Source organism: Salvia splendens, chromosome 8 (assembly GCF_004379255.2).
Source record: "Salvia splendens isolate huo1 chromosome 8, SspV2, whole genome shotgun sequence".
Taxonomy (NCBI): domain Eukaryota; kingdom Viridiplantae; phylum Streptophyta; class Magnoliopsida; order Lamiales; family Lamiaceae; genus Salvia; species Salvia splendens.
In genome coordinates, this window is record NC_056039.1 from 31,879,129 (window position 1) to 31,906,456 (window position 27,328).

Below are 27,328 nucleotides of genomic sequence, written 5' to 3' on the forward strand. Positions count from 1 at the left end.
CAAATATTTAAAATAAAATTTGACCTATTTAAATAATCTCCAAAAGATTAAAATTACACCACAATCAAATCTATACAGTCTGCGTGAGTGTGTTTGAGGTTGGGAGCAGTTGAACTAAAATATGAAAGTAGGGTTAGAGATTTTAACATATTAACTATTTTTTATATAATTTTAAATACAACATATATATCAAAATTTTGGCAAATATCGTAAATGCGGTACATTGCGCTATACCGCGGTATAGGAAAATCTATACCTTTACCGTACCGAAATCTATCGGTAATGTATCATACCGCACCGCAACTTGCGGTATACCACAAATTCGGTATTTCCGGTATTTTTCGGTACGATAAGTGTGGTATTTCGGTATATTTAGCCAACCCTACCTCCGTTCCAGCTCAAGTGATTGATTTCTTTTTTGCCGTTGTTTTGCGAAGATGATAATAAATAGTTAAAGTGAAGAGAAAGTAAAGTAAGAGACATAATAATATAAAAGAAAATCGTATCTACATTATTCTCTTACTTACTTTACTTACTCTTCACTTTAACTATTTATTTTCATTTTCTCCAAACACGTGCTGAAAAGCAGTCAATCACTTGAGATGGAACGGAGGGAGTAGTAATTTATAACTGTAAAAGAATAATACTCCTAAAATAAATATATAAGAATCCTAAAATAAATAAAATATATATTTAACAAAAATTCTAAAAAGTTTCACTATATACTCCTAACTCCTTAAATAATTAAACAAACATTTAAATATAAAAAAAAATTAGTTCTATCTTTATGACAAGGTTTATAATGAGATGAGTCCTATTTTTTCCACTAACAATAGTTCGACCACTTTTTCTTTCATTTTGTTTTTTTGTATTTATGAGAGAAAACTTGTGCTTAAGGATGTCGCTGTTGCGGGTAATTTATAACTGTAAAAGAATAATACTCCTAAAATAAATATATAAGAATCCTAAAATAAATAAAATATATATTTAACAAAAATTCTAAAAAGTTTCACTATATACTCCTAACTCCTTAAATAATTAAACAAACATTTAAATATAAAAAAAAATTAGTTCTATCTTTATGACAAGGTTTATAATGAGATGAGTCCTATTTTTTCCACTAACAATAGTTCGACCACTTTTTCTTTCATTTTGTTTTTTTGTATTTATGAGAGAAAACTTGTGCTTAAGGATGTCGCTGTTGCGGGTAATTTATAACTGTAAAAGAATAATACTCCTAAAATAAATATATAAGAATCCTAAAATAAATAAAATATATATTTAACAAAAATTCTAAAAAGTTTCACTATATACTCCTAACTCCTAAAATAATTAAACAAACATTTAAATATAAAAATAAAAAATTAGTTCTATCTTTATGACAAGGTTTATAATGAGATGAGTCCTATTTTTTCCACTAACAATAGTTCGACCACTTTTTCTTTCAATTTTTTTTGTATTTATGAGAGAAAACTTGTGCTTAAGGATGCCGCTGTTGCGGTGTGTTATTTTTCGACACCCAATACATTTAACAAACTTACACATAAACACAGCCGAAGCAAAAAACTAACGACTAGCCAAAATAACAAACACAAAGACATCGACCCCTAAACCAACAAGAGAAAAAAAAATCTAGCAAGGTCACACAAAGGGACAAAAAAGCAAGGTTAGACAAAGGGACAAGATCAACTCTGCTTACCTCTCAGTCATTTTCTTAAATTGGGATTTGGCTCCCAAGCTCCTGTTAGGAACTCCTGTTTCCACATTGATTCTTGGGTTCTCTCCAAGCTCTAATTTCATTCTGCTCATCATACATTTGTTTTAGTCAGCTTGAAAATTTTGGACACCAACCTCGAGTCCAAGTGTCAAGTCTATTTTTCTTAAACTCCCAATTAGGTTGAAACTCTTAAAAGATGATTTTATTTCTTATATTACAAATGACCCACTACAAAAAGGCTACCTTTCATGGACGGAGATAGTATAAACAAATTACATGCCCTATGATTCAACCACAATTGCATGGATTTTCACTTCTCAACGATATGCTTTTAAAAATATTTCCAAATATTAAAGATAGAAACTTTATTTGATTTAGAGTGCTATTGGTTCCATTTGTGGAATGAATAGCTTAACCTCCCAACCATGCATGTGGGGAGAGTTGAGCAAAGAGATAAAAAGAAGGCTTTCGTTTTCTGACAAAAAGCCCACAATATATATGTCATCAACCCATTCAACCTCATCAACATGCATGCACTATCCACTGCTGTCTCCTTTTTAGGGTTTGCTAATTTATTTAATTTTCCATTTTCGAACAAACAAGCAACCTTTTTTTCTCTCATTTAAAAATGAATGTAGCCTGGCTTTTCAGAGATGTGAAATGCAACACCACGAAGAAACGATTTTACTATACAAATACTCTTCGTTTTCAAGGTTTTGTTCAACTTACATAACTTTAAAAAAAATGGTTGATGAAATGTAAATATCTTTGTAGTCTTTTCCCCCTTTTTTGCTTTTGTTTTTTCTAATTAGGTGACGAAAGAAGATGTAAATGGATGAGATTAAAAACTGTGCTAGAGATATAATTGATTTTAAAGAAGGACATGGTGATAAGATAGTGCTTTTGTAAAGCCATTTTAGTATAAAGGAAGATTTAAAGAATGAAGCAAAAAATAAAGAGAGATAGAGAGGAGAATTTCTATTGGTGTATGCTTGAAAATATTTGAAAGACATGCAATGTGGGGTTTAATATCTTTTAATAATAATAATATTTTAATCTGTTTTTTTCGGCGTGTGTTTGAACAAAAACATGCAGTTGTTTACATGGATAATTGGATAGCTTTAATTGGATTGATGGATCGAGAGAGATATGGTGGGGGCCAATTTCATGATGTAGGCATGGTGGAAAAGGTCATTACATTGTAGGAAAATGGAATTAAAAGAGGACTATGTATGATGTATCTACATTTCTTTCTTGTCTTCTTTTATAATATCATGCTTCAATCGAATTTCAATGATAAGATAAGCTTGTTGAGGAGCTGAAAGCCAGAGATGGCTATATTTCCATCACTTTTTATGTTTTTTTTTGCTCATTTTAGTTTGGGAGTGTAAATATATGCTAGGTTTTTATAACTGTAAATTGTTCTTAAGAACCAATTTCAATCATGTTCAATTTCTTTTCATATCGATCATCGGGTAAATACTTATACATTTAGAGTTCGTTTGATTTTTTTGGATAAGATATGTAACTATTACTTATATTTTTATGATTCGTTTGGTTTTCTAGATAAGTTATATAGATATGTAACTCGAAAACACGGACTTGAGAGAAACAGAGAGGAAGAAGAAAGGAGAGTTTTGGTCGAGCGAGAGGCGGTTTTGGATCGAGTTTTTCATATAGCCGTCGTTTTTTATTCGAAGTTTCTTCACCCTTGAGAACTAGAGTTAATTGAGCTGTTGTGTAATCCATCTTTGTGTGTACAATCATAATACGAGTTCATCGTTTCGCCCGTGTACGTAAGCATTGCCGAACCACGTAATTCTTCTTTGTGTTCCTTGCGTTTCAATAATCACATTAATTAATCAGAACTTAATTTTATAGATTATTATAGCCAATTACAGCTCATTCGCAATTAATTACTTTACTCATAAATCAACAGCTAAATTCAGTCCTTTTGCCTTTTTATCTTGATAACCCTAAAAACGAATCATAATGCATGCAAACTTAATTTACCTTTTCGTTACAATCCCCACCACTTGAAAATTCCTAATAAGATAAAATGAAACACAAAGAATAACCCCATACTCCATAATAAGAAAAGAAAAAACACTAAACTAAATACTTCTTTCCTTGTCTGCTACCGACGATTAATTCCATTGAGAGCAATTGCTTGGAAAACCACAAGTTTTGGTCATGTAACTTTAGAAATCAATTGAAAATATTACTATGTAGATTAAATTTTTCATACGAAGAGACGACCATTCAATTTAACTCAGTGACGGGTTATACATCCATGTGATTTTCTGGTTGCCATTTCAGATGCAATTTCAACAAAAAAATTCGCATAGAAAGAATAAAATTTACTAATATAATTTTATTTGAAGCGGAGTTCATCTTATTTTGCAGATTTTGGATGGGAGTGGGGCATTGACAAGATAGGAGAGTCTTTTTTTTTTCTGCTATTTGAGCATTTCTTATTGGATGGTCATTTTCCCTCTTTCTCCTTTGAATGTTAAATTGGTCGAACGCTGGGAGGTCAGAAGGTGAATGGGCAAAACCGATTAGTAGGAGGCTTTTTGAATAAAATAGTTAAAGGCCCATTATCATCACCTAGACAAAGTCCGAGTTCGAACCATCTGATTCTAGCGTTGAGAGGTACAAGAATAATCTATCAAGGCCCATTATCATCAACATTTTGCAAAATTGAAAAAAAAAAAGAAAAAGAAAAAGAGTCAATGATAAGTCGTATTCTAGACCTTGGTTACTGGTCAGTATAACGTGCATAATTGGAATATATCTGCAAAACAGTTGCTAAAGTGTGCAGGGAAAGTGTTCTAGTCGGCATGGAAAGGCTCGGACAACTCAGGTGAAAAGGGCATCAGAATGTTGCTATACTGACCAGTATGCATGCCAAAAAAGGCTCGAGATGGAGAAGAATGATTGCTGGGAAGATCAGCCACAATTAAGGGAAACAAGGTCATTTCGCGAAGAGAGTCTACCCTAAAAATTAAGGGCATGCCTCCCTATAAAAGGAAGCCACTTGGAGAGAGGAAGGAACAACCCTTCACACTTAGTTAGAATTCTCTCTCGGTAGATCAGTTCCTATAGCCTCGTCCTTCATATTCTCGTTCCTCGCTACATCCATGGTCACCTGAGTTCCATCAGTCTGCTGGAGATTCACCGTCCTTCGTTCCAGCCAGTTTGTTGCGTAGTAATAGCAGCTCCATCGCCCGGAGTGGCAAAACAATCTTTATTTGCTTTTTTAGTTAAATACACTTTGTTTTCTTACGTTGGATCGGTTACATTTTCGATATTTGCTTCCTTTGAAGTCTTAGTTGTGATCCAAACGTTTTTATGATATGAAGTCGTTTTTTGTGCATCGGTTCTTGTTTGATTCTGTTTCTTTCTGCCTAGATAGCTTAGATCTAGTTGTTACGGTAATTTCCAAGTATTGCGAGCGTGTTTTCATTTCCGAATTGATAGATCTGAGTCCATGAGTTTAGATAGCTGTTAGATTTTAGATCTGAAATGGTTAAGTGTGAAAGCCTAGTTTACATGATTTCTGCCACCTTGCATGTCACCCAGTAAGCGTAATTTCAGTTTCGTTAGTTTAATCTTTTGATTTGGAGTTTAGATTGTAGATCTGTTCTTGTGGAGTTTGTTAACCTGAAATTCTCGTTCATGGAATCTGAGTTATTTGATTTGTGTTCATACTTGTTGGAGAAGACAATGTCCACATCCAAATTTGGGACCACTTTTACTTTTTAGTTACTTTTGCTTTGTCCTTTACTTTTCTCTACATTTTCTGCTGGTACCCTACAGATCTGTCAGCCTAGTCACCTAACTACCCCTTATTCTCTGATATGTCCTTTCACCTTTTATAGTAACCCCGTACCTCCCACATAATTTCTGAAACATAATATTCCATACTCTCACGTACACAGCTGCTTATCAATCATCCCTCACACTTCCTAGTCAGTAGAGTACCACATTAATTTCCAGTCTAGTTAGAATCTCAACCCAAAGCGTGGTAGTTAACCAACCATTCCAGAATATCACCACAATTACCAAAACGCATCATCTCTGTGGGATTCGACCCTTACCTCCACTATACTAATTAGTAGAAGTAGGTTGAGGAATTTCTTTGATAGCCAGGTTCAGGTTTAGCTAGGGTTTCCATCCTAATCAGTAGGATACATCATTGCTTTAACAACACCTGCACAAACATGCACCTATCAGTCAAGTATAGGTATAATAAAAAAATTAAGAAACGGAAAATGGAGAATTGCATGTGGTAGCAGTAGTAGTGGTAGCAGTAGTAGTGCCACATTCTCTTAGATATGCTCCAGTTGAAAAGAATGTATTCCAAAGTTTTATGGATTTTATGTTTGGCTGAAAATTTTTGAAAACAAAATATTTAAATTGTTCTAGGGTTTAGTTGTTGTATCTTTTGCAACCAATGATATATTGAATGAGTCATGCATACATTCACATGCACGCATATATGGAGTAGTAATCTTTTTAGGTAGTGTTCTGTTCGTTGGATTAGATAATAGTGAGATACAATATGGGATAGCCACCATAAGATTTGTATAAAATTAAATTAGTCACAGGGGTGAAGGTGAGATGATTAATCATGAGATACGATCTAATCTTGCCATTATGGAGGTCGGCCAAGATACATTGTCACATGCAAAGCTTTTGAGAAGAATGCAACTGAACAAGAGATAAGATTAGTCATGACTTTTAATCACAAGTAACCATGGAAACCGAACGACCCCTTAAGGGACTCAGGCTCTAATCTTATACTCCCTCCTTCCACGAAAAATAGGGCACTTTGTGAATGACACGGATTTTAATGTAGAATTAGTAAAGTAAAAGAGAAGGGAAAAAAATAAGAGGGAAGAAGTGTTAGTGGAATGTGAGGCTCATATTATTAGTAAGAGGGAAGAGAAAAAAGTAAGAGATAAGTTGTTGAAAACTTTCCTTTTTGGAATGTGTCATATTTTTTGTGGATAACTAAAAATGACAAATGTGCCCTATTTTTCTTGGACGGAGAGAGTATTAGTTGATAGAAAAACATCTTACCAACTACTACGACACACCATGACGCGTCTACAATCATTATCAATTTTGAGTCTTATACTCCCTCCGTCCCGCACTACTTGCACGTATTTCCTTTTTGGGCGTCCCAAGTTATTTGCACTCTTTCCATTTTTAGTAACAATTTATACCTACAGCCGTAATTGTTGACTTTGTCTATCACCCATTCCTTAATCTCCGTGCCCAAAAGGAAAGGTACGAGACGGAGGGAGTACTATTGTGTGGCAATTGTAGGTGTAGCTAGCGGTGTAGTGTATTACGTTGTCATCAATAATATTCGAATAATATTCAAAAGTAAAATGGTATATTGGGTCGTAATGTTCTCTTCAAGGATAAGATTTTGCAATCTGCTGAAATCTCACTCTCTGTACCATATATACCCTTTATCTCTATCCTTTTTGAGTTTTTGTACAAGGTATATTCATTCATTAATTTAGAGAGTAACATATATACCCTTTATCTGTATCCTTTTTGAGTTTTTGTACAAGGAATATTCATTCAATAATTTTATTTTCACTTTAAATAATTGGTAGATTCATCTTTCATGCATGGACTCGGAACAACGTGCTTAATTATAAATATATAGAGGCACGAGTGGCATTCCAAGACACATTTGAGTTTAGAAATTCCCACTTCACTAAGGCCATCCACCATAGGAATAGCCCAGCAATAGCCCAGCCACAAACTCCTCCTGCCACATCATCAACACTAAAAATCCTCCTGCCACATCGTAAATAGCCCAGCCATAGCCTAGCCCCATCATAAATAGCCCAGCCAAATCAATAGCCACATCAATCAAAATTATATAAAACAAATAATTAACAATCACAAAAAATACGCAATTTAATTTACGAGACATATACGAGAAAATTCAATAATATTATTAAAATTTAAAAAGTACATTAATTAAAAAAAATTACATAATTAACAAAAAAACTACTGCCGTGCAGTCCTCCGCGCCCATAACTCTTCAATTAAATCCTTTTTTAGTCGAATATGAGCATCCGTTTGGCGCATGTCGGCATGTGCTTGGAGGCGGCCGTCTTCATCGTGAGGTACCCCACTCCGTACGTTGGGGGCGGCCACGCCGTGGCTTGGACCGGCTTCATTATCATCGTTGGCCCAATCAGTCAGTTGTACACCTTCATCTTCGACAATCATGTTGTGCATGATAATACAAGTGTACATTATATCAGCAATGCAGTCGACATGCCACAAACGCGTTGGCCCCTTAACTGCCGTCCATCGAGACAGGAGCACACCAAATGCGCGTTCCACGTCCTTGCGCGCCAACTCCTGTCGTGCCGCAAAGTATGCCTTCCTCTCATCTGATGCGCATCGGATCGTCTTCACAAAGACCGGCCACCTAGGGTATATCCCATCCGCCAAGTGGCCGGACCGACATCTTGACACTGCTCGTTGAAAAGTGGCGACGAGTTGAGGACGTTGAGGTCGTTGTTCGAACCGGCTATCCCAAAATACGCATGCCAAGTCCACAGCCGGTAATCAGCTACGGCCTCGAGGATCATCGTGGGATTCTTTCCCTTGTAGCCGGTCGTGTAAAACCCCTTCCAGGAAGCGGGACAGTTCTTCCAATCCCAATGCATACAATCTATGCTGCCTAACATCCCCGGGAACCCATGTTGTTCCCCGTGCATCTGCAAAAGATCCCGGCAGTCTTCGGGGGTAGGGCTTCGAAGGTACTGATCACTGAATATTTCAATCACGCCCTGACATAAATACTTCATACATTCCAGGGCAGTCGTCTCATCGATGTGGAGGTACTCGTCCCACATGTCTGCCACGCCTCCGTAGGCCAACTGTCGGATTGCCGCAGTGCACTTTTGAATAGGTGTGTGGCCGGGTCTGCCAGACGCATCGTGCCTGAAGTGGAAATACAGATATCGTTGCTCCAAAGCGTTAACAATACGCATAAACAGGGACCTGCTCATCCTAAAACGGCGCCTGAAAAGGTTGGCGTTGAACCGCGGCTCCTGTGCGAAGTAGTCTTCGTACAGGCGCTGATGTGCAGCTACGTGATCACGATCAATCACCGCTCGGCGGTGTACCACTGGGCGAGGTCGAGGTACCGCCGGCTGCAGGGCCCTCTGCATCCATTGATCAATCTCATGGTTCGTATAGGCCTCTAGCGCTTCGTTCATTATACGCTCGTACTCCTCAGCATCCCCACCACCACTACCACCGGCGTTACTCATTTCTAGGTGTTGATCTTGTACAGAAATTAAGATAGAGAGAGTACTCGTTAAAACAAGTGGTGCAAATGAAAATGACGTATCTGGCGCGTATATATAGTGTTTCGAAAAAAAAATCGCGCTAGGCGGTGCGCTAGGCGATCCGGACGCTACAATAGCGCCGAGCGGATCGCCCAGCGCACCGCCTAGCGCCACGGAACCGCCGAGCGCTAGGCGGTTTTTAATTCCGGAAATGGCTGGGCGGTTGCAATAGATCGCCTAGCGCACCGCCTAGCGCCGGCGCTCGGCTAAGCGGTGCGCTAGGCGCTATTGTGGATGGCCTAATAGGACACTCTGAAATGACATTCTCCTCCCAAGTGCTTTCGCGTGCTTAGGTGACGTGGAAAAAAGTTAAGTGCGCCCGTGGCTTCTAGTCCTTTAAATATTGACAACATATATTGATTAGGACCAAAAGCTATCATACATTAAAATATATATATATTTGAATAAATATAGGAGATTAATTTTGAACTTTAGTCAGAATAAATATAAATTAATTGTAATTTTGACTTGTGGATGTCTCATTTCTAGTGTATAATTACTAGTTCTCTTCTATGAACTAGCAACATTAATTGGACTTCAAGAAAACAGATTTTTTATTTTTGGATTTGTATATACATTTTACATTTGTACATATCCAAGATGACATAAACACGTATTCATTGGAACAATTTTAGACTCTACGGCCGCCTGTGCCGTTTTCCCGATGGCAATTATAGTACAAGGCTGCCACCGGTGCAACTAAGTTGTGGACCTCACAAAACTCTCTGGTGTTGAAATTCTGCCGGCGCGCCGGTGCGCCAACTGCTTGGCGGACGCCCTGCTGCCGGAAAAGCACCAGAACAAGCCGGTGGATTCCCACCGCCGGCTGAGGACTCTCGTAGCTCACTATTTCCCTTCCTGCAAAAATACTAGTACTACATATTTAATTGAATCTCTTAATTGTATATCTTATTTAAATGGCTCACCGAAGCTAGCATCTGTGTTTCCCGGAATGTCAGTAACCAACCTACATAGCATATCATAAGGTAAATAAATCGTCACTTTTTATTCTTCTTTTTTTCAAACATTTAAGGATTGCAGAAATTGAAATTCCCTTAAAAGATGGAGTCATTATTGTCGACACTATGTGGCAACTAACCCTAATTAGTATGCATATAGTAACAAACTATGCATATACATATAAGTAAGAGGTAGAGGTAGTAATAAAATGAAAACTCTATATATTGTACAAACTACAAACTATGATCTGAACCGTTAGAAAATGTCAACAGATGACAAAATAACAACAACAAAAAATGTCAACATAGTGTCAACACAATTTCAACACAGCATCAACCGTTGACATTGTGTTGACATTTTTTTGTTATTTTGTCATCTGTTGACATTTTCTAACCATCAGGTCATAGTTTGGAGTTTGAATAATATTTAGAGTTTGTATTTGATCACATTCCTATAAGTATGCACATGTAATTAAACTTTGAGATATTGGTAGACCAGTGCAAGTACTCCTTAAGGTATGGGTCGCTGGGGCTTGGAGCATCGGCATCGACCATTATCTGCAAAAACTCATTTCATGATCAAGATAAATTAAGAGTAATAAATATATAGAAAATCGCCAGAAAAATCATAAAATTTGATTAAATTCTGGTCAGTATCACAAATTTTAAAATCCGGTCGTTTATATAAAATAAATTGTTAGAAGTTTTTCAATAAAACTATTTTATTTATGAACAGACGACATCATTTAACTCAAAAATGGACAATCAGAGTCGGACCAAATTTCATGATTTTTCCGCCAATTTATAACTAGGGTATGTACACTTACAAGAGTATAGAATGTCCGGAAATCATCAGGACCTCCAATAAGAACCCTAGGGCGGTCACGAACCTGGGATGGTCTCAAACGACAGCCGCTGATGATGATCTTGCCTTCACTGTAAGCTCGAAGGTCGACTAATGGTGTAAAGGGCTCCAAAACATCTCCGACGACGCTGCTCACCGCTAGCGCTTGCCTCCTCTCTCTTGCCATACATATATTTGTAGTCCTTACATGTTGTGGCATACAGTTTGTGTGTTTCTATTTATACTAGGTATCGCCCTTCAAGGTATATATGGAGTAATTAATGCTCTCTTACATCTATATTAAAGGTATTTTTAACTTCTAAATGTATCTTGGCAAGCCTTGTTAATATTCATTGTTAAGCGAAACATAATCAATTGCAACTTATAATTAACCTCTAAGAATTATAATAAAGAATTGAATTTAATTACCGAAATTCAAATATAGCTAGATTTTTGCAATGTACTGATTACTAAAAATGTAAACTGATTTTGCATATATTTTTTTAGTTCGTGATAGTGGAAAGACCCCAAACATCGTTGAAAAAAAAAAGGCAAACTTCCATCGAAGAAATTCGATAGAAGATTCCATCTGTTTTGTTCTGCAAGCTGTTGCCTATATTGTACCTGAATATTCAGCTCCTTTCAAATGTGTCTGATTCTCCGCATTATTAAAGAGATTTCATTTACATGGGATGTGCACATCAATTATTCTGTATGCTTTTTTAAGTGGAAAAAGCTCACCATCAAAACGCTCCAAAAATAATACTATTAAATGCTTTTTGACTTAATCATTATTTGCAGATTTATAGTTTGGCTTGTCCAAAACTTCAAATCATGCTCAACAATTAATTAAAAAAATCAACAGTCAATTAAAAAAAGTGCTCACTTTATTTTAATTTATAGGTTAGATTTATAGGTTAGAATCCTACATCTACACAAACACTTTAAGCATTAAAAATTTTAAAAAAATGTTTTACTTTTCTAGATAGAATTATCTTGTCTTTTGTCACGACGACAACTCCCTAGTACTAGTGAGCGTAGCTATTTCGCAACAAAAATAATCTCGTCAATCATGAACTCATCATAAAAGAAATAATTAACTCGAGGGAAAAGTCTCGAAGGCGAATGAGTACAAAGTCAAGTTATAATCAGAGTATCGAAACCAAATTCATAGTTTTCCAAGAACAACATTTAAATGCAGCGGAAGGTTCCAAGACAAAATAGTATGTATGAAGACATACTACTTTGGGCTACCTAACTACTTATTAACGGCCTCTTCCCAACACCTTCGTCGCCTCAATCACGATCAACCTGCACGTTAGAAAAGAAGTATGTGGGGCTGAGTACTTGATATACTAAGTGAGCACAGTGCCAAAAGCAGTTCTATTTAATTTGTCAACCATAGTTGAGTGAACACGTGGTTTTTATTTAAAAAGGTCTGAGTCACTAAATTCCTTTCATTTCATAAAATTGATTGCGTAATCACATAAACATAGATACCATATCTGAACGTATGTGAACCGGGAATGTGGCCACATTCCACGACGGTCACTGGACCGGCCAACTCGGAAGCTAGAACACTGTCCCCATATGTGTACACTAGTCCGAGTAGGGTTTGCGGTCCTACTGGGACCCGAATTCGATTTAACATGATTGGCATAGCCAAGCAGATAGATAATCGTAAAACAATTCATGGCATGGCAATATATTCAAAACATATTCACATTTTCATACAAAATCACATTTTGAAAAGAATGCCCACCTCAGAGCTTAATTCCTTAATTGAAAGTCCCTTGACTTGGTCTTACTTGACGTGCGACGACGTCCCTTTAGGTAATAAAATATACTTAAATTAGGCTTAAGAAGCCAAATAAACTTGACGTGAATGCATCCTAAAGGCATGATCATTTTATCCCCCTTTTTTTCTTAATTTATAAGTAGTCTTTGAGCGTTAATTAAATCGTGTGATTTAATTTATTTGGGGATTTGCAAAAATTATTCGAGTATTAGTTAAATTTCAGAATTTCAACTTAATGTCACGAAATTAAATAGCGGCTACCCATCATTTAATTGGCCAAACATTAGGAGAGCCTATAAATTTAATTCGATATTTTTTGTCATACTAGTATTTTAATTTGTTGCCCCCTCCATATTTTGTCTTATTAATGGTCCAACATAAATTAATCCTCTTGGACTAAAATACCTAATTGGATTAAAATGACAAATGCCCAATTTAATTATTTGTTTGTCAAAGTATTAAAATGACTAACATTTTTCATGGCCCAAAGGAATTAAGGTCAAGATGGCCCAACTAACAATAAAAAACGGCCCAACTACTATACTATGGCCCAAATTAAAAGAACTCCCTTCCACCTACACCGTTGCCTCTCTCCCTCATTCCATTTCCACAAAATAAACTCAATCCCCAAATCTGCAAAATCAAATCCCTAACTTCTCCATCTCTCTCCTTCCTCTCGTCGACATCACAGGGCAGTCGCCCTTGTCGCGCCTCACGGAGGCGTCTTCTCCTCCCGCCGCCTCTTCCTTCGGCCGGCGTTTCGCGTTTCCCATGCCTACGTCGATTTGAAGATCGCACTACAGCTGGCGCCGTTCATATGCCCTAACAACTCAGCCGTCGCCGCCTCCGTGACTCCTTCTCCACGCGGCACCGCCTTAGTCTCCAGCCGGCGCCGCGGCTGTGTAGCCGCCTCCGTCGGGTCTCCCTCCGTCGACACGATGCTTCGGGCAAGAGCGCCTCTCCGTCGTTACCGCCGCTGTTCCACGGCTAGCCGCCGCCTCGCTGGTTACCCGGCTGAAGCACCGCCGAGGCAGCCTCCGCCATTGCAGTCAGGCTCTCCACAGGACGGTCGTCGCTTGCTCATCTCACGACCGCCGCTGCGCGTCGGGAATCGCCTGCAGCCTCGACTCTCCACCGCACTTGATGCTCCGCCGTCGGGTCGCCGCTGTCTCGCAGTCAGCGCCGCCATCTCCGACAAAACCCCTAAAGCTAAGTCTTCTATCTTAGCTTATTTCCAATTAAGCCTCTCGGGCAGTAACTGTGGAGCAGTAACTATGGAGGGTCTTTATTTGCTATCGGGAGAATTTGGTTCCTTTTTGGTTAAAAGTGGTTCATTAATTTAGTGCTTGAGGACAATGCATATGTGAACTTATTGGCTGAGTGTTGCTACTGGAAATTTTGTATAAGTTGAAGCCATGAACCTTACTAACTTGTGAAACTTAGCAATTTGTTCCTTTGAGTATTCCTTTGTGCAAGCTACTTATGCTCTCGAAACTTAATATGCTGTGATTCCTAACATGAGGTGCTACTACATGATGACATAGCTTAGGTTTTGAGTTAGAAAGGGAGGTGGAGATGATACGAGCATATCTTCAATAATATCCCCATATCTTTATTAATTAGTTAGTTATTGATTTACCATATCTTTTCATATTTATTGGGATTATTTTCTCGTTCCTTAAGTTAGGATATCCACTATTATAAATAGTGGACATTGTTATTCATTTTGATCATTCAAGAAATATCAAATTATCTTATTTTTCTTTTATCGTGTTTTACTTTCTTTTGCAATCCTAAATCTTGGTTTGATCGACGGGCAAAGCTCCCGCGACTACCGTTTATCGTGTTAAGGGAACTTCACCCTTAACAATTGGTGCTTTCATCTTCGTACTCATGGCTAGTCATACCAACGAAGAAATCTGTATATCTTACCTATGTGACCAGATAATGGCTGCCTGCAACGGAATAAACAAGAAGTTGGACGTGATGGACGAACAACAACGCTTGTTCACCTACACGGTTTCATATGTGCCGCTGAAATATTCGGCGCCAGCCTACGTCATGCCGGGGCAAACAACGGCTGAGCACTACTTCCACAATCAGCCGACGCCGTCAAAAGACTAACACCAACAGCTTCCTCCTCCGAAAACCTACCAGCCACCGCCGTCGACGTCTCCAACCATCTACCAGCAACCGCCTCTAACATCAGCCGCTACCGCCACCAGCCTACTCCACCAAAACCACCAGCCGCAACCTTCAAATGCCCACCAGCCTCCACCGCCACCAGCCACCGCGTCAAACTACGGCTGCACCCACGGCACAACAGCCACTACTACCTCCAGCAGCCACTACCCTACCTCCAGCAACGTCCCCAATCTTACCGACAGCCACCGGTAACAGCAGCTGCCGCTGCAAGCCTACCCCACCAAAACTACCAGCCCGATGGACAACAGCCATGCACCGGCAAGCCCCCACTCGGCTTGCCACCGCCACCCCCGCAACACTCTCTGTCTGGCTGGTCTCCGCTGAGTCACGGCCATTCAGCTGTGCGCCGCTGCGGATGTCGCGATCTCAATGGGGAAGATAGATTCTTCTCTTTCGGGGTTGGTTTTATTTGGGAGGATTGATAGGGAACAAGGGAATTTTAATTCTGTGTATGGACCTCGAATGAAGGTGCACGAAGGAAAGGGTCTGATTCATCGATTTTAGATGCACAGATGGAATACTCAAGTGATTATGCCAAAAATTGACTGCTCGAGTTCTTCTTTAGATTCATATGGTGGTGCTGAGGCATCTGTCAGTTCCTTTTGTGATTTGCAAATGAGGCTTTCCCAAATTTCAGCTACTAGCGTAGGAAAAACCTTGGAATATATGTTGCGAGAAGAAATTAAGGATGCATATGCTTCTACTTGTACAGTAGTCTCAAAGATTCAGCCAACACCTCCGCCGCTGCCTATTTTCTTGCCGATTATCGAAAGTGATTTCAAGGTTTGGCTTCAAGGAAATGTGCATGATAGGTTGGATATTTTGAAGTTAAGGAAGATGATGAACTCTTCTTTGATAAAAGAGGACACCGATGGTTTCTATGTGGATTTGCATATCTGTAATGTTGCAGGTATGAATTATCGTTTAGCATTGCTCGATGCTGATGCACGGTTGATCCCTCCTTGGATGGACTCGCGTTGTTTGAGCATTCGTGGTCGCGTTGACAAGATCTCCATTTTAGCGTTGAATTATCACGAGCCCGCCTTGGTGATTTTTGATGGAGATAATGAAGGAAGACGCTCAGCTGTTCGGCGTGCATTTGATCCCGGAGGAGATAGATCTCGTCAAGCTTATGTTATCAGTGACTCTCTTCTTTGCTTCTTCGTGTTCCCACCTTGAGGACAAGGTATATTTTAACCGTGGGGGGAGTTGATACGAGCATATCTTCAATAATATCCTCATATCTTTATTAATTAGTTAGTTATTGATTTACCATATCTTTTCATATTTATTATGATTATTTTCTTATTCCTTAAGTTAGGGTATCCACTATTATAAATACTGGACATTGTTATTCACTTCAATCGCTCTAGAAATATCAAATTATCTTATTTTTCTTTTTTCGTGTTTTACTTTCTTTTGTAACCCTAAATCTTGGTTTGATCGACGGGCAAAGCTCCCGCGACTACCGTTTATCGTGTAAAGGGAACTTCACCCTTAAAAGGAGATTACCTTCTTCAAGAGTAGTTGCTGTTCTTGAGTTTCTTGTTTCTAGAATTTGAAATTCTCCTACTTACTCCCTGATTCCTTGTTGAAAAGTTGGGGAAAAAGATGAGCTTGAGTTTTAACATAGAGGGTTTGTGAAGATGAGAAGAATGGTTGTTACCTATGGAGAGTAGGAACTCCTTGCAAGAACTCTGCAGAGACTCTACTCACTCACTCAAAACACTACACTCTCAACTTGTTATGTTGCTGAAATTATCGAACAAGAGGGAGGGGTCTTGGGAAGTGGTGTGGAGATGGTTTTTATAGCCAAACTCGTGTACTTGTGCAGCATTAACTTGAGCTGTTGTATGCCTTGTTTTCTTTCTGCAGCAACTTCAACTGCAACTTGGCTCCATGTGTGTACCTAGTACTTTAGTTAATAAATGGAACTTGTTGGTTGTGGCAGGTGCACAACAAGAGGGATGCAGGGTTGTTAATTGCAATCTGTAGAGCTGCTGCAGTTGTCCCCTTTCTTCTTAACTTGGAGCAGCCTTGGGTTATGGCTGGGAGTGCAGTGGCTGTTGAAGCTGGAGTGCAGAGCTGCTGCAGCTTAGCTTTCCTCCCTTTTTCTGGCTCGTGGCAGCCTGTGGTGATGGCTGAGGGAGGGTGCAGGAGCTTGTAGCAACCTATCTTTGCCTAATTTGGCAATCCTTTGGTCTTCATTAAAAGGTAGTATTGTCCCCTTACTTTCACTTAATTCGTTTGCTAGCTTTTGGTAATTCAAATGACTTATTTAACCTTGTTTGCATTTTTTTTGCAATTTGCAGGGGTGGGAAAGACGTGGTTGGGCTGGAAGGCGGGCCTTCCGCAACATGGGCTTGCTGCCCTCGGCCCGACGGGCTGATCGGAGACGAGGTCGCGGTGTGGTGTGGTTTGGCTCGGGAAACGAATAGATTCAAGACGTTTTCACCTTGACATCCTTATGTATTATTTTCTTTATTTTTTTATTTTTTTTTTAGCTAAGACATAGCTTGGAATGTAACAATGTTGTATTTTATTCACTTAAGGAATAACGAATGTGTATTCATTCTTGATTCAAACCTTGCTCATTTCCTTCATCTCTAGATCGAAATTAGTCATGAATCGAGCTAACCGATCATAAGGGAAATATATATACATCTCAAAATAGAAGTAACTAGAACAAAGGCATTCACTCCGTAGTTCTACAGATAATCCATAGTAAATTAATTTACTAAAATTAGGTGGCTAAGTTCTATAGATAATCCATATTAATTTTTAGTAAATTAATTTACTCTCCCTATCTATTTTATACTCCCTCCATCCCTGAAAAATATGCACTCTTTCTTTTTTAGTCTGTCTCACAAGAATATGTACTTTCTAATTTTGGAAAGTCTTCTATTTTTAATGAGTGGGACCCATTTTCCACTAATAATACTTTATTTACTTTTTCTCTCTATCTCTCTTACTTCATCAATTTTACATTAAAACTCATGCCGATCCCAAAATGCATAGTCTTTAAGGACGGAGGGGGTGTAAAAATTTATGCCTATTATATAAAGTGTGATTATATATCACTAATTTTTGTCACCCATATTCCTTTACTATTTTTATAATTCAAGTCTCCAAAAACAATATGAACATGTAATCGCATATGGAGGAGAGTATTACCTAATCCATTATGATTAAAAGAGTTCTAAACTTCTAGCAATATATAACATAATAAAATTTTATTTTATAGCAATATATTGAAATATTAATTATTATTCCCTCCGTTCCAACTAAAATGACACGCTTTACTTTTTACTTTGCCCCAACCAAAATGATACTACATTTCTATTTTTAATAACATTCTCTTTCCAATTATTACAATCCAACAATTTTTTATAGTCTCGTATTAAATATATTACTCTCTGTCTACATTTAATATTTACACTCACTTTTTCTCTTTTCAATTAATCACATTAACCAACAACTTATAAAATTCTGTGCCGATTAAGATATGCGCCATTTTAGTCGGGAGTAATAAAATACCGTAATACTTATAAAAAATCGTGGGACAAAAACCCCTTCATTTTCCTAGTTTTTTTATCTTAATTAATCATATAAATCAATTGGCTCTAAAAAATAAGTATGACATTCATATAGTAATTTATAATTTATAATGGGAGAAGAGTGCCATGCATTTATACATATCAAATAACTCGAAAACTCACATTCGAGGTATTACTTAATATTGAAAACATGAAAATTATAGATATATGGAGGAGTGAGATAGGCACACATTTTATTTAAGTTGGCAATAGTAACACCTTTAGCATAAAATAATTAGGCTCTCCGGCAACCGGTGCCGTTTTCCCTATGGCAGTTGTAGAAGAAGGCGGCCACCGGTTCCCCGAGGTTGTACACCTCCGCAAGTTGCCGCGTGTTGAAGTTGTTGCGCCACTCCGGGGCGATCAACATCTGCCGCCGTGGCTGCCGGAACACCACCATTACAAGGCGGTGGATTCCCAACGACGGCTGAGGAGCCTCATACTCCACCACCTCATTCCCTGCATATTTATAATTAATTAATTTGCAAATTAACCTTGCCATAAATCAAATTTATGTCATAAACCGCAACCATCACTTAGGATAGAAGTTTCTTTTAATTAGCTTATTTTCTTATAGAAGTTTCTTTTAATTAGCTTTTTTTTAATTGTATTGTTTTTCCTTCAAACTCGTCTTTTGCAATGAGTTTCTTTGTTCTTTTGTTCTTTATTAAATTTCTCCTCTTCTTAATCTTTCAAATCTGGCAAAATTTGATCATCAGTAGCGTTAATGTAGTAAAGATTACAGTTTCAGCAACAAAAAAAAATATAAAAATTTTAATGGTTGGTAGGAGCTTTTAGCCCATCTCTTCTCATGTGTGTCCACCGATTCAAATACAAATACAAATACAAATACAAATACCAACAAGAACTTAGGTGTTTGGCTCACCGAAGTCCGGACCCATGCCTCCGGGGATGTCAATCACCAACCTATTTCCAAATAAAACACAAAAAGTTAGTGTAACACAATCTTGAAAAATGTCCAATTAACAAACACACCCACCATAACTTCTACTATTATCTTATGACAGTTTCTTTTAATACTAACACGTGCTTCTCAATTGGCAAGACGCTTTTACCTCCACTAATAGTTCGATTACTTTTAGTTTCTTTTAACTTAAAATTAACAATTTCTTGTTCAACTTGGCCATAATTAACCTACCATTATTCTTGATTCATTAACTTGATGGTAAACCAACACAATCAAACTCACACAGAAGGGAGAGACCAGTGAGAGGGAGAGAAAGAGAGAGAGAGAAAGAGATATACCAGTGCAAATACTCCCTATGGTAAGGATTTCCAGGACTTGGAGAATCAGCATCAACCAGAACCTTGAAAATTGAATTTTGTCATCTCTGTCAAAACCCTACAAACACACACAAAAACAAAGTGTATGTGTGTGTGTGTGTATATATATAAATATATACTTACAAGAGTGTGGAGAGTGCGAAAATCCTGGCCGCCAATCTCAACCCTAGGGCGGGAGATGATCTGAGAAGGGCGGAGGCGGTAGCCGTTGCAGAGACTCCGGCCATCAATGTATACTCGGAGATCAGTGGTGGGAGTGAAGGGATTGATCACATCTCCGATCACACGGCTCAGCACTAGAGGATTCGTGTCTCTCTGCATTTTTTTTAATTATTCTTACAACAACATGCTACAATGACTTCATTTCTTCCTCATCTCAGCCCTATTTGTACTGCCGATTTTTTTCTTTTCTTTTTTGTTTATCAAAATTTTTTTTTTACGTGGCACAGGCAACACTAGGATTATTCCCGAAAAGTGCTTTGTCTTTTCTTTTTTCTTTTCTCATTTTCTAGATAAAAGGAACTCTATACATCGCTATTTCTTTTGCACTTTTATAAAAGAAATTCAAACAATTACCATCCTTATTCATTTTATATAGTACTTAATCCGTTACTTGTTAAGAGGTATACATTTGTGTTTGTGGACCATGGGAATCATATTCTATCATAGAATTAATAGCCACGCATAAGTTCGTCAACCTATCTTTTGTTATTTATTATAGGAGTATATAATTCTAGCTAAAAAGACAATAATTTTAATAATTTTCGAGTAAAAAGAAAAATGTACCCCACAGGATTCCTTCGAAGGCGAAACACGAATGAACATAGATGGACACGGATGGACATGGTCGCCCGCTTAAGGACTTGTGCGTCGTGCACGCTAACATGTATTCTTAACCCTAAAACCGACCGTGCCTCCTCTTGTAAACCGTACACCATGTCATAAACCCTAAAACTAACCAGATAAACACACATAAAATACTATAGAAACTATAAAGCGCAAATATAACATGTTTCGATTAAAAAACCAAATTGTGTTGTTAAAAAACTTTACCGTATCCAATCATGTTTAAAAATCTGCTTACCGGGACTAGCATTCTTCAAAATTTAGTGTGTTTCACTTGAGGTTTGTTGAACTATGTTATATGACGGAAATTTGGAGTATAATTTTTTTGTGGTTTAATTGATATTTTACCATGTTAATTGTGTTTCACTCTGCAATATTGTTTAGCTAACTCTCTTACATTGTGCTGGACAATACATAAAAAAGTAAATGCAAGATTCATTTAACTTAAGGCATTGACGATGACATGTCGTGCACATGATCATGTCAAAAAATGAACTGAATAAGTGTGAGTCAAAAAAGACACGAATAAAATAATACTAATAAAAACGTCGTGTAATTTTATTTAAAAGTAAATGGTACTGTACTACTTTTCATAAGGGTTTTGTTTAATTATTCTTATTTTATTCCATTTTGGATGATTGAAGCTGACACAATTGCTATATTTAGAGCTGTACGATATTAATTTTAACACTTGCCTTATTTGCTTAACTCTTGAGTCCATAAATAGAGCTCTAAAATATCACTCCGGAAGTAGATAGAATATAGTAGGAGTAGTAACTTTTACGAGTTTAATTTCCCTTATTGTTTTAAACTAAAGTAAAGAATAACTGCGACATGCATTACCTCGTGAATCAATAGTACTTAATTTCGTTTGCTATTCTATTTTTAAAGAATAACTATATGCATTACGTCGTATCCAATACTTAATTTTCTTTGCTATTATTATTTAAAAAGTAAAATTAAATTTCTTTTATGTAAAATATGGTTCTTTAATATCAGCCTAAATAGAATTAGAAAAGATATCACACTAAATAGAAAATTAAGTATGATAACCATATAGGAGTATCATATATGTTCCAATTACTGAGGACAATAACATTATCTTTAAGTAGGAAAAACAATATAAATTAAATATTTATTTGGACTTATACGGCGGCAAGAACCTTAGCTCAATTCACACATGCCTATGCACTTTTCCTTTTTAGAGACATATGTGGATGTGAATTTTCTCTTGGCTGAAAAGACCCAGCACTAAAACTTGGAGATCGTTTACATGGTCAAGAATTTCCTATCCTAAACTAAGCATAACAAATAATTTGTTCATCCCTCGAATCACATTTTCTACAACGATTCTGTGGACCATTCAGCCCTATATAGATAGGAAAAGATTTGGAATAAAATGGATTGTGAAAGCGTGTCCTAGAATCAAGATTATGCCAATCCACCATAATTTAAATATTAAATGGGTAACCTTTTATTGCACTTTTACCTTTTTCGTGACATACGTGGTTGTGAATTTTCTCTTGCTCGAAAGGCCCAGCACTAGAACCTGTAGATTGACTCTGGCCAAGAATTTCCTATCCTAAATTTAGCATAACAAATGTATTTCCTAAAAGAAAATATAAATTATGAAAATTTTAAAGTTTAATCCTATTTATAACTAGTTCCAAGTTGAAGAACGTGAATCTTTATTACTCTATTAGAAAAATCGCCAACAAGCATTACTACTTTAGTAAAATGAAATTTACTGATATAATTTATCCATGGAGTATATGTGGCACTCGAATCACATTTCCTAAAATGTTTTCCAGTGAGCAAATCAACGATTCTGTGGACCATTCATCTCTGTATAGATAGAAAAAGATTTGGAATAAAATGTTATGAAGTATTAAAAAGGTTACTTTTTATTGCGCTTTTTCCTTTTGGGTGACTATGTGGCTGTGAATTTTCTCTTTGGTGGAAAGGCCCATCACTACAAGTCTACATTTACCATGGCCAAGGATTTTTCCATGTAGACACCCTGAATCTTTATCCCTACATAGAGTTAATATTAAAAAAAAATCAGGAGTAGTGCTAAATTATTATAATAACCATATCGATATTATTGGTGCAATTTAGCCTTTATCATAGTTTCCAAAAATCTTGGGTTGGTGCAATAAAAATAAATATCACTATAATTATGAAAGTTGTATATTAGAAGTTGAAAAATATCACTACATTAGAAAATATAAATCTATAATTATTTCTTCTTCAAATTTAATTCCAAACAGAAATTCAGGAGTATTTTATAAGAATCGCAAAATATATTAGTAAATTAATTTGACCAATACCGCTATGATTTCATGTCTTATTGCATTAAAATAACTAATAAAAGAGAGGGTAACTAAAACAAGTAATTTGGATATAAAAAAAAAAGTAATAGAAGAAACTCTAACTCAACTTCAATCCCACGTGGCTAAAAAAATATTCGATTTCATTAGGTTAGATCAATGTTTAAGTTCATTAATATACTCAATCCATCGACTATATGTGGCACTCCAATCACACTTCCTAAAATGATTTCCAGTGAGATTCTGTGGACCATTCAGCCATATATGGCTATGTAGATAGAAAAAGATTTGGAATATTAGGACAATCTACCATAATTAAATATAAAAAAAGGTAACATTATATTGCACTTTTTGCTTTTGGGTGGCATATGTGGATGTGAATTTTCTCTTTGCTGGAAAGGCCTAGCACCAAAACTTGTAGATTGACTCTGGCCAAGAATTTCCTATCCTAAATTAAGCATAAATAAAGAATACAAATGAATTACGATAAATTAGTGTTTATTTCTATTTATAATAATTAGTACCAAGCTGAGACCATAAACCTTCTTTTCTAATTAGTTAATTCCTAAATAAAGTTTTCACTTAAAAAAATCCTGTACGATGCTTAATAATATGAATAATTTCGCTTAATTAGGGAGTAATATAAGTGTATTAATCGAGTACATGTGGCACTCGAATCATATTTACTAAAATGATTTCCAGTGAGAAAACCAATGATTCTGTGGACCATTCTGCTCTATATAGATAGAAACAGATTTGGAATATGATGCAACGTTATTTTACTGATTGTGAAAGCATGCCCTAGAATCAAGGTTTATGACAATCTACCATAATTAAATACTCCTACCTATAAAGAGTGATGAAAAGATGAAAAACTTTTTACCACATTTTAGCGATCCTTTTTTTTTCTATATCTTGCTCTCTAAAGTGGAAAAAATATGAAGAATTATTATCACATCACGGTCTAATAATAGTGTCGTCATGAATTGGAGTGGTAAGAAAAACTGGAGCTACCCAAATTTTATTCCATTCCTACCAAAAGATGGACTTGCCATTAATTTACATAAATTGAAAAAATATACTTAGTAGTATTAAAATTTATGTTGCATTTGGTATTCAACCTAGCTATGATATCCATCAAGGAGATGTCTTATATGTACGTACCATAGATGTTCATGATCCAAATACTCCTACTAAAAATGATTCTCACTATAGAAAGATTCTCATTTGACAGTCTTCGTATGATAACATACAGTATATGTATATATATGGTTAGGTTATCATGAGAATTTAATTTTTAGTAAAAACACTTAACCATTGCACTTAACTTATAAAGTTACTGCAGTAACTTGTAAAGTAAATTATTGTAAATTGCGCTCCATATGGAATTCAAACTCAAGAGCACAAAAGTACAGTCACTTTGCACATTAAGTGCAATTACTACATACATATGAAAGTAGTTGATAGTGAAGATATACGATTAATGCATCTTCCTCCCAAGATGAATGCAAACCTAAGTTTGAATCTTACTCCCTCCATCCCCCATCTCATTTTTCCATTTTGATCCGTCCTTTATTATTTGTCTCATTTTACTTTTACTATTTTTGGTTATGGACCTCACGTTCCACTAGTTCATTTCTCCTCACATTATATTATAAAACTAATATAGTACTCCATCCGTCCCGGACTACTCGCACATTTCCTTTTCGGCACGGAGATTAAGGAATGAGTGTATAGCAAAGTCAACAATTGCGGCTGTAGGTGATAATTTTTACTAAAAATGGAAAGAGTGCAAATAACTTGGGACGCCCAGAAAGGAAATAAGTGCAAGTAGTCTGGAACGGAGGGAGTATAAAAGTAAGTGCCATTAATTTTTTCAGCTCACTTCTTTTACATTTTTTAAAACTCGTGACGATTCAAAGTGGGACACATATTAGGGGACCGAGACAGTATAAAGCTAGTGGTAAATTTATTTTTTTTCAGTGGATTAATTGTCACTACAGTTGCAATTACTTTACACTTTCAATTGAAGTATTCTCACGTCCCATGACAAAATCATTTTTATTTTGACTCATCCTTATATATATGTATATATATATCCAACAAACACTATACCTACTAAGGATGTGATCAAATCAATAAGTGAATTCTGTCAAAAATCTAAGCAAATCTCAATCATTGGATCTTGTGATGTAACTGTTAGATTAATGTCACATGTCATCTAATAATCTAGACTGTGTAGTCTAATAATGTAGTTCGGCCAATAATGTAACGCGTTTTAGTCTAATAATGTAGATTGTGTAGTCTAATAATGTAGCTCGGGTAATAATGTAACGCTTTTTAGTCTAATAACGTAGTTCGGATATTATTATCACAACCATCCAATCTAAGGATCCAAAGGCTAAGATTTGCTTTGATTTTTTTACAGAATTTCACTTATTGACCACAATGCACCTCATACCTACTATATATATAATTAAAATCAAAATATAATCCCATCTAAGGATCTAAGGGGTTCAAAAGTTGCAAAATATAATCCAAGTGCAAAAACTACTTTCCCAAATGAAAAACTCATCCTATATTTTACACTTTATAGGAGTTATTCGAGAATCAAAACCAAGTGGCCATCTTATTCTTTAAGTTCATTTATTTTTTCCAAACCTTTTATATTCAAAACTTACAGTTTTCTGGAAGATGAGATGATTAATGCTTCTGAGATGCATCTTCTTAAAAATGTATTCCAAGTGACTTAAGTAATCGGCGCTTATAAAATCCCTACCATGAGTATATTTAGTTTAATGCTTTTCTAATAATTACTTATAATTAATTCATGATAGAAAAATAAATTTTACTATTCTATATCTTTCGACCTATTGTTAGGGTTAGGGACCAAGTTGATCATGACATAACGTGAGAACCTAAATAATAGTAGAATAAAGAGAGAATAAAAATTCGAACTTTATACCCTCTTGTTGTTTTGATATATGATGCTAACTTTGGGCACATAACATTTCCCAGTACGTAGTTTCTTCTCTAACTATTAATAAAACTAAGTTAAATTTAGTTAAGTTACGAAATTGTCTTAAATAAATAGTTACACACACATGTGTGTGTGACACACATCATTTTATATGCCTATGGTTTGAAATCGGAATTATTTCGGGATTCAAAATATTTCAGCAACAAATTACAATAGAAGCTTATCTGAGATTCAGAATATTTCAGCAACATAATCCAAACACATATGCGTGTGACACGCGTCATTTTATATATTTATTGATGAGAGTGCCTGAACATAAATACTTATCAATTCTTATTCTTTTTACAATATGCTTTATTCAAAGTTAATATTTTAAGATTCCGCACATGCAAAATACTAAAGTTTATAAAGCTTATCTGGCTTTTTCATTTCATGATTTGTTTATTTTGATGTGAATGGCCTTACTATAGTATGAATCTTTATTTCACGCGAAATGAATCCAAGTGGAGGTTTCAGCATCTTACTTTTCAGCTTTTAGAAACAAGATTAAGCCTTCACCACCTCTTCCTCTGCCCCAATCAATAGTGGTCTCTTTTGTTATTTTAAGCCTGTGCCCCAAAAAATAGTGATCTCTTTTTTGTTATTTTAATACTCCCTCCGTCCCGCACTATTTGCACTTATTTCATTTCTGGGCGTCCCAAGTTATTTGCACTCTTTCCATTTTTAGTAACAATTTATACCTACAGCCGTAATTGTTGACTTTATCTATCACTCATTCCTTAATCTCCGTGCCCAAAAGGAAAGGTGCGAGTAGTGCGGGACGGAGGGAGTATCATTTTTCTATAGCGTGTAATAAAAAAAAGTGTCTCACTTACCATGAGAACAGAGCTGTTATTGTAGGTCTCACTATCTAATAATACAGTATTTTAACCACAATTTCTCTTTTCTTTTTTTTTTTTATATCAATTTTGCATTAAACCTTGTGTCGTCTCTAAAGTCTATAGGCTAAAAATTTATATATATATGAACGGCATACAAGAGGCATGATTTGTCTGGGTGGTGTAGCCGGTTAACACGCTAGTCCCACACACACGAGGTCCCCGGTTCGAACCCGGGCTCAGACATAAGGATTTTGATGAATAGCTTTTGTCGTTGAATAATAAATGATTAATGTGTTATGCAAAAATAATAACGCCGTTGCCGGGGATCGAACCCGGGTCACCCGCGTGACAGGCGGGAATACTTACCACTATACTACAACGACTTGATGTTTTCTGCTACAACACATGCTTTATTATTCTTACCAACTGGATTAACTCCACACTAAATCTATTTCATCAAAATCTGTTTC

General features: G+C 36.4%; 2 protein-coding genes, 1 long non-coding RNA gene and 2 other non-coding genes across 5 annotated transcripts; 2 read left to right on the plus strand and 3 right to left on the minus strand.

Moving 5' to 3' along the window:
- Window positions 1-9,650: 9,650 nt before the first annotated feature.
- LOC121745610 (protein TWIN SISTER of FT-like) lies at window positions 9,651-11,129 on the minus strand. Its single transcript, XM_042139581.1, has 4 exons — window positions 10,901-11,129; window positions 10,570-10,631; window positions 10,041-10,081; window positions 9,651-9,972 (listed from the first exon to the last, which is right to left on the minus strand). Exons 1-4 carry the CDS (start codon window positions 11,102-11,104, stop codon window positions 9,746-9,748), a joined length of 534 nt encoding a protein of 177 aa, XP_041995515.1. The 5' UTR covers window positions 11,105-11,129; the 3' UTR covers window positions 9,651-9,745.
- A 5,132-nt stretch (window positions 11,130-16,261) lies between these two features.
- Window positions 16,262-17,505, plus strand: LOC121744551. Its single transcript, XR_006038643.1, has 2 exons — window positions 16,262-17,134; window positions 17,233-17,505. It is a non-coding gene; the product is annotated as an uncharacterized LOC121744551 (long non-coding RNA).
- A 1,061-nt stretch (window positions 17,506-18,566) lies between these two features.
- On the minus strand, window positions 18,567-20,156 carry LOC121743365 (protein FLOWERING LOCUS T-like). The gene is made up of 4 exons (XM_042136658.1): window positions 19,945-20,156; window positions 19,783-19,844; window positions 19,403-19,443; window positions 18,567-18,975 (listed from the first exon to the last, which is right to left on the minus strand). Exons 1-4 carry the CDS (start codon window positions 20,140-20,142, stop codon window positions 18,752-18,754), a joined length of 525 nt encoding a protein of 174 aa, XP_041992592.1. The 5' UTR covers window positions 20,143-20,156; the 3' UTR covers window positions 18,567-18,751.
- Window positions 20,157-27,027: 6,871 nt separating this feature from the next.
- Window positions 27,028-27,101, plus strand: TRNAV-CAC. Its single transcript has one exon. It is a non-coding gene; the product is annotated as a tRNA-Val (tRNA).
- Window positions 27,102-27,169: 68 nt separating this feature from the next.
- Window positions 27,170-27,241, minus strand: TRNAD-GUC. The gene has a single exon. It is a non-coding gene; the product is annotated as a tRNA-Asp (tRNA).
- Between the last annotated feature and the right edge of the window lie 87 nt (window positions 27,242-27,328).